Source organism: Gastrolobium bilobum, unplaced genomic scaffold (assembly GCF_033153095.1).
Source record: "Gastrolobium bilobum isolate Gb01-03AN ecotype WA unplaced genomic scaffold, APGP_CSIRO_Gbil_v1 utg3268, whole genome shotgun sequence".
NCBI classification, from domain to species: domain Eukaryota; kingdom Viridiplantae; phylum Streptophyta; class Magnoliopsida; order Fabales; family Fabaceae; genus Gastrolobium; species Gastrolobium bilobum.
The window spans coordinates 129,656-138,205 of record NW_026899992.1 but is presented as its reverse complement, the minus strand read 5'-3'; the positions used below and the strand labels follow the sequence as shown (position 1 = coordinate 138,205).

The 8,550-nt window shown below is 33.1% G+C and overlaps 1 protein-coding gene across 1 annotated transcript; it reads left to right on the top strand.

The window, feature by feature from the left end:
• The first annotated feature begins 1,434 nt into the window (after positions 1-1,434).
• LOC133294685 (NAC transcription factor 25-like) lies at positions 1,435-2,749 on the top strand. The gene is made up of 3 exons (XM_061493412.1): positions 1,435-1,618; positions 1,739-2,064; positions 2,183-2,749. The coding sequence occupies exons 1-3, from the start codon at positions 1,435-1,437 to the stop codon at positions 2,747-2,749; spliced, it is 1,077 nt and encodes a 358-aa protein (XP_061349396.1).
• Positions 2,750-8,550: the final 5,801 nt, after the last annotated feature.

Below are 8,550 nucleotides of genomic sequence, written 5' to 3'. Positions count from 1 at the left end.
TCAATAACCGAAAAATAAAAAAATAAAAAAAATCGCAAATTTTAATTGAATTGGACTAGTTTTCGATTTGGTTGGTGAAAAGCGATCCAATATATTAATTCTCATCTACCTACTTGGACTTTTCCCCAATCATAGCCCAAAAAATTCACCTTTTAACCCATCAGCTAAACCCAAGAAAAAACCTAGTCACACCTTATCAGCAAAATTTCGTCTATATAGAGCTTCATATCTCATTTCCCAAAAAAAATTAGATTATGATGTTTCTATATTTCAAAAAAAAAAATTTACAAAGCCAATACATATAAATTTTGAGCTTTTAAAAAATCGAAAATTGATTAAATCCAAACCGAAAAAGATTAAATTGGATCGAATGTGAAAAAAAAATCTAACCGAATGAATGATTACATGATCAAACTGGAGGAATTAGATCAAATGATTTTTGCTTCGAAATCCAATCTAATTCCATTGAATTAAGTACTCAAGAAAATCAGGAATTAAATTTGCTAAAATCGCTATGAGTTTGCTACTTTGCTTTGTCTCATATATATATATATATATATATATATATATATATATATATATATATACAGACTCCCTAAGCGAAATTCATTCTCAGCTAAACCAAATAAAATAAAAATGGAAGGCACCTACATGAACTTATTGATTCTCTCATCATTCTATTCAAATATATTTACAAAATCATACATATAAAAACATAATCTCACACAACAAAAACGATAATCTCACACATTACATGTTAAAAAACCATGGTCACACCACATCCAAGATTACAAGAACAAATAAAGAAGACAATGACAAATGTAGCAATGCGATCATAAAAGGTGAAGAGCACATGCACACGTGCCATCAAGTCTCTGTTTCTCGCTCTTCCTCTCTGTTAAGACATAAGTGAATGTGGTATGTGTGTGATGGAGAGATGGTGGCTTGTTTGCATAAGAAAAGCATGACATCAAAAGCGTTGCATTTCCAAACTCCCCAACCCTTCTTTCCCACAAAACCAGCCTCCCAATCCTCATTATCGTTTTGTGGTCCCCACAACCACGTGTCACACGATCTCATCCTTGATTTCCCGTGTGTCACAAAACCATCCTCATCTCGTTCGGTACGTTTATTATCTGAGGTCATGCATACACATAAACATAAACTGATAAACATACATACATTCCACCCTTTTCTTTCTTTCTATCTATCTATCCCAAACCCTTTCCCACTCATCAAAGTCCATTTAGCTATTTTGATCGAAAGCCTTCAATAATCCAAAGCGCTCCATATCCTTCTCTTTTCCAAATTTCACGAAAAAGAATACAAGCAAAGAAAGGAAAAGCAAAAGTAAAAAGAAAGAAAAACTTGTACTAATTAAAACAATGCATGATATATAGAAATTTGAACACAAAATTCTCATTATCATCGATCATGGACAGCATAGATTCATCATCATGCTCTCAGCATCCCCATCTCCCTCCAGGGTTTCGATTCCACCCCACGGATGAGGAACTCGTCGTTCACTACCTCAAGAGAAAAGCTGCATCTGCACCTCTTCCTGTTGCCATCATCGCCGAAGTTGATCTCTACAAGTTCGACCCTTGGGAACTCCCAAGTATGCAACTTTATCACACCCCATTTCATTTTTTCATCCATTTATTCAAACCCAGTTCTTACTTCTCTGGTTGCTTAGCATATGAATCAATAACCTGTTTTGGCATTGACTGTTTTACAGGTAAAGCAACGTTTGGTGAGCAAGAATGGTACTTTTTTAGCCCAAGAGATCGAAAATACCCAAATGGGGCAAGGCCAAACAGGGCTGCTACTTCTGGGTATTGGAAAGCCACTGGAACTGACAAGCCTATACTAACGTCTGATGGGCACCACAAAGTTGGTGTCAAAAAAGCACTTGTTTTTTATGGTGGGAAGCCTCCAAAAGGGGTTAAAACCAATTGGATTATGCATGAGTATAGGCTTATTCATAATTCCTTTGATTCTTGCTCTAAACCTCCTCCTCTGGCTGCTGATCCTCCACACAATAACAAGAAGAATTCCCTAAGGGTACTTTACTTTATATGCATTCCATTTTCATACATATGTTTCATTTTTTCGAGCTTATTTCTTTTAATAAAAAACTGAATATTAATTTTATTTTATTTTTAATTTTTCGGTTTTGTAGCTTGACGATTGGGTTTTGTGTCGAATATACAAGAAAAGCAATAGTACCACCCTGCCAAGGCCACCCATGATGGAGCTAGATAACGAGCTTTCAATGGAAACCATGGTACCAACCATGTCAACTTATTCAATGGCTAATACACACCAAAACTCTAAACCTCCATCTTCTAGAAGCACAAGTTATGGAACGCTAGGACATGAAAATGATGACAACTTCTTCGGTGGAATCTTAGCAACTGATCATCATCAGAGCATGCAAAACGGTTCTGATTCTCACCTAGTAGTCTCTCCAAACTCAAAAGGTGCTAATAATACCAATAATTTCCCCACGAAACGTGCACTAACATCACAGTTTTGGAACGAGACTGGGTCTACAGGGTCATCTTCTTCAAACAAGAGATTCCATGGTGATCTTAATAGTGGAAGCGCTGAAGAAAACAATTCCTTTGTTTCCCTGCTTAGCCAGCTTCCTCAGAGCACATCGTTGCATCCAAATGCGATTCTTGGGTCTGTTGGGGATGGTGTACTCAGACAACAATTTCAACTTCCCGGCATAAATTGGAACTAATAGTTTAGTTTAGCTTTTAGTATACACATACCTTCTGATTATGTTGCTTTCATTATTGGTTTGTTGATGCTGCTCTTAGTATTTTTCATTTTTGACAGTAACCATAGCATACACAAAAGGAAGAGATCGAGACTATTGGCCTATCTTTTGAAGTTGAAGCTTACAAAGTTGGGAAATTTAACTCTGCTGTTGCTAAAACTGATTTTTTTTTTAAAAATAAATAAATAAAAATAAGTGGATCTTACTTACTTTCTTTCTTTTTTGTCCGCCGCAAAAAATCTCATGTGCAGAAAAGAAGGAACCCTACAAAGTTAATTACACTAAATTAAATTGGATAGAATTGCATTATCACAATTATCTTATGTGAAAAGGAAATTTAATTAACGGAACGACGGGGGTGGAGCAGCAAAGAAATACAAGGGAAACATAGGATGAATATGTTTTCATTATATTGGCTTATTTCGAATAAGAGAGACTGGGTGATCATGCCGCATCTAATGTTTCTTCTTTTGTTTATATCCACTAGTTAATCAAAGCCAAATACAATTTTTGCAATTGAAAATAATGCATGCTACTATATATTTATGGAAGAAGTGTATGTCATTTTAAAAAATATAAAATTATGTCATTTTAAGTAAGAAAAAGAGATAGAACATTTTTATTCAACCCAAAGTAGTTTCTCTCAATTATTGCATTGGCATAAATACAAGGATGAGTCCCATCACTCTTTATATATATATATATATATATATATATATATATATATATATATATGTATGTATATATGTATAATTATTTCAGCCGCCGTTTTACGTACAGCAACGACAGGTGTATGGTTATGATTCTCCACATTTAATGCTTTCATCCTTTGTATGGTTATGATTTCTCGCATTTAATGCTTTCAAGTATATATATGACAAGTATTTGATTGATGTACATACAACAGCTGCAGATATGTAAACTCCATATATATATGTGTGTGTGTGTGGGGAATCATAACCATACACCAGTCGTTGTTGTACGTAAAGCGGCTGCAGATATGTTTATTACGTTTATTTTTTATTTATTTATTTAGAGATAGTGGGACCTACTATATTGTTGTGAGTGTGGCTCCTATAGCATGAGAGCCTATTTTTCATATATATATATATATATGAAAAAAATTTTCTACTATCACTTTAAATAAAATCATCTACAGTTATCCTTTTATAATCATGTATTTCCAAAAGTACATAGTTATAACATTAAAGTTGTTTTCTCTCTCTTCACGTCAGCAGACAGTTTCTGAAAAATGACTGAGAAGAGAGAAAAAAAAGTAACTTTAATGTTATAACTATGTACTTTTAGGATTATAGTTATAAAGGGTGGTTGTATAATACTTTATCTTAAGTGGTTGTAGACGTGTTTATCTCTCATATATATATGTGTGTGTGTGTGTGTGTGTGTTAAGGACGTAACCTGTGAAATAGGGACTCGTGTTTTTGGGTGAATTGTGCTTGTCGGACACGTGTCCGACACGCTCGGACACGCAGTCAATATTTTGGGACACGTAGTCAACTATCGGACACGCTCCGACACATTTTTTGGACACGCATTCAACTCTTTCCGACACGTGTTCAACACTCAGACACGCTGAGACACGTTGGGACACGCTCGGACACGTTTTTTTTTTTAATCTTAATTTTATTTTATTAACTAAAAATAAAAAAATCATTTATAAATCAATTTTTTTCTGTTATGAAATTTGACGTGAAAAATTATTTTTGTTTGTATTTATTTATGAAATTTAAATATTTGATTGGTTATATGACTTATTATAGACTGTTATATCTATTAAATATAAATTAATAATATTATTTAATATCAAAACGTGTCCCAACGTGTCAAAATATGACATTTATTAGAATTAAAGTGTCGGCGTGTCGTGTCCCGTGTCCCGTGTCAGTGTCCGTGCAACATAGGACGTAACTACCTTTGTAATTTAAGACTTGCTGAAAAGGAGATACAAAAAGGATGAAGCACGACCGAGAAAGTTAACGCCTAACAAGCACGGACACAGCAACTTTTGAAAAATTTGCGTGTCGGACACGTATCCGACACGGACACGCTCTGACACTCGTCCGACACGCGATCAACATTTAGGGACACGCGATCAACTTTTCGGACACGCAGTCAACCTTTTCCGACACGCGGTCAACGCTCCGACACGTTTTTTTTTAATCTTAATTTTATTTTGTTAAAAAAATAATTTATAAATTAATTTTTTTCTGTTATGAAATATGATATGAGAAATTAACAAAGTACAAAAAAATATTTATATTTATATTTATGTTATGAAATTTAAATATTTGATTAGTTATATGACTTATTATAGACTCTTATATGTATTAAATATAAATTATATTATATATATTAAAAAATTTATTTAATATCAAAACGTGTCTCAACGTGTCGAAATATGATATTTTTTAGAATTAACGTGTCGGCGCAGTGGCGGACCCAGAAAATTTTCTTTATGCCCGCACATTTAGTGACAAGGGTTCGCTGCCCCCGAAATTTTTTTTTTGTAAAAAAAGTTTAAATTAACGCTTCTGCTCATAATCTAGTTGCTTCCACAACAAGCTGCAGATAATAGTTTGACCATTCATTTTCTCCCCTAAATCTTACCAATCCTCCAAAATAAATATGAGAATATACTTCAGTACATCCATACATCATCATTTTATTTTATAGTGGATTAGTGGTGAATAAAAAAGTCAACATTATCTATACATAAGGCAAGCAAAATCACAGACCTCGTCTCTAGAGATTAACTTATTTCAGAATGTTAGAACTGCAATCAATCTTCTTTTTTTATAAAAATAAAAAAGGAAACAAAGGATGAAGAGAACATGAGAATGAGTACGTGACACGGGAGGAAGAATAAGTTTTCTCTCTAATCAATTTGCGTTGCTATGTTTTTTTAATCATCTCTATACGTTGCTACGTTGCTACGTTGCTAACTAATATAAAAATAAATATCATTTTTGGCCCCTAACAAAAAATTTGATCCTGAGTTTCGTCCATTATAAAAAAAAAGTAGACATCTGGTCACTATGAAATTCAAAGTGGACCCATTTAAGTCTTTTTGAGGGACTAATATGGATCTTTTTTGAATTTGTGAGGGACCACGATTTTAACTAAATTGATCCACTTTGAATTTCTCAGAGAACTCGAGACTAATTTTTTTTATAAGGGATTGAAGTAGGGACCATATTTTTTATTAGGGATTTAAAAGAGTATTTATTCTTTTTTTTTTTTGGAGTTACCCAACCCTAATTATCTCTTTGAGACGAGTTGGCTCCCTCCGGTATCCCCACGAGCTTCGACTCTTTGAGCCGGCTATGGGACTAATCCGGAGTGCGGGAGAACAGTGATGGCTAAAGGTTCAGCCCCCTCCCCAAGAATGCATTCAGCGGGAATCGAACACATATCCAACCCCACTAACTCAGCGCCAAATTACCAACTGAGCTGCACCCGTTGGGTAAAGAGTATTTATTCTTAATATAAATATTGAACCAAAAGATAAATAAGAACCTAAAAAAAAAAAAAAACTAAAACGAAAATTTCATGTCCGCACTTGCGGACATGTGCGTAGACGTGCATCTGCCACTGTGTCGGTGTGTCGTGTCTTGTCGTGTCCCGTGTCGGTATCGGTGCATCGTAGGTTAACACCAATTTCGTTCCAAAATTTCTTAAATCCTTATATGTATTTTTGGTCTTTCTTATCTGATTATCTTAGAGCATGTTTCGCAACAATTTTAAACAATAATAATAATAGTAAAAATAATTGCTTTTTATTGAAAAAATTATTTAAAATTTTATTTACTCTCACAGTAAAGTTATCGAAGCACGTGTAGTAATATGTGATTTTCCACATGAAGGGAAGCTTTTTGACTAAAAGTTTCTTATAATTGCAAGTACGGGAATGAGGAATCCTATCTTTTATGTATAAAAAAGTCAACGACGACTTAAAGTTGTTGAAATTTTGACCGTATAAATTCCTTACCACTAAGTAAGGAACTTCTATCGACTATCATGATCGCAGAGTGGCTGGCCAATAAAGCGGTTGACAACAGCTTACATGTCTTTCATGAACTTCTTCATGAGTTATTTACTTTGTTTAATGCAGGTATTTCTAATGTTCCTAGTTCTAGGCCTTTGATCATTGTAATTTTCTTTGTTTTGGGCTAACGCTTGTCTTTTTTATATTAAAAAAAAAACAGCTATACTTTTTTTCTAGACAAAATCGACATTTTTTATATTCACGTCTAATGTCTAATAGTCAGAAGATGTTGGATATATACTACATATTCGGTTCTTATTGGCACCATAAATATATTTACTGTTGCTTAGGTCGGGTTTTTAAACTTATTTATATTCCTTTATAAATAGAGTGCGCTTTATAACAAGTGAAATGAGGAAATGATAGTGAAACATTGCTGGAAGTAACTCACCTTGAGTGATTCAACATCAACATCAACATCAACTATACCTTTATCCCAAATTAATTGGGGTCGGTGGCAGATGAACCCACATAAAAGATACAAAACGGTTAAAAAAAAAGGTGAAACTCACCTTGAGTGATTAAGGATAAATTTTTGTCTCCGTCCTTTCTTCCCTTCTCTCTTTTATATTTTGTGACTGCGTGTGTGATTGTTTGGTCACAATTAGAAATACATAATCCACAATGTTTATATAATTTTGAAAATAAAATAAAATATTAAAAATAATACATGAACAAAACGGGATATCCAAGTATGAATTAACCTGGATCTAGTAGTTATATAATTGGGCCAAGCCCTATAGGTTAACCGGAGAATTTGTCAGAGCCTGGGTGAAATATATATATGCACGTTAATTGCGGATGAGGCCCTAGAATGATTTCCAACAAATACAGTAACAGCCCGATTGAGGTGCAGTAATCCGAAACCAAACAGGAAGGAACCAATATTTTATTTTACAAATAAAATTTATTATCGTTTTATAATTATAATCAATTGTTAACCTTACTTTTTTTAGTTTTCATTATTTTTATATCATATTTCTTGTATTGAGATTGGTTCCTATGCAAAGTTCTCATGTCTTTGAATTTTTATTTTTATTTTGGATTACGATGTAATTTTTATATCTTTTTTTTTTATATCGTGTCTTGGATTACGTTTTATATCATATTTCTTATATCATATTTTTATATCATATTTCGTTTTATAATGAATTTTTCTAAGGTCCATGTATGTGACAGAATACGATGTAACACGCATTAATCTCTCTCTTAGAATCATCTCTTCCGTACGTGATGAAGATGTTTAAAAAAAACAAAACAAAACAAAAAGTGTCCTCCAAAGTCAGAATCACGTGCATCACAATTAAAATGAATCGTATGCATCAATTTGAGGTGTTTGCAGTCTAAATTGGATTGATTTTAAAGAAAAAATCATCTGACTCAATTCTTTCGATTTAATTGTTTAATTATCCATTCGATTTGGATCGGATCAATTTTTAGTTTTTTGAAAAATCTAATATTTTAGCGCAACAAATCTCTAGTTATATCAAAATAAAGCCATACAAAGTTACAAACTACTGAAAAATTTAAATCTTCAAACTAAAACAAGTCTTAAAAATCATGAAGAGTTAAAATAGATTAATTATAGACATTAAAAAATTGAAATAAGATAGTTTGCTATCAATAACATCTAAGATCTAAGTCTACAAAACAACAAGATTTCATGCCACCATTTTTCAAAAATAACAAATACATG

Excerpts from the sequence above, each read along its gene's own strand:
- LOC133294685 (XM_061493412.1), top strand. The coding sequence starts at position 1,435 with ATGGACAGCATAGATTCATCATCATGCTCTCAGCATCCCCATCTCCCT. Across the intron at positions 1,619-1,738 it reads CGACCCTTGGGAACTCCCAA|GTAAAGCAACGTTTGGTGAG; the intron begins GTATGCAACTTT and ends ACTGTTTTACAG. Across the intron at positions 2,065-2,182 it reads ACAAGAAGAATTCCCTAAGG|CTTGACGATTGGGTTTTGTG; the intron begins GTACTTTACTTT and ends TCGGTTTTGTAG.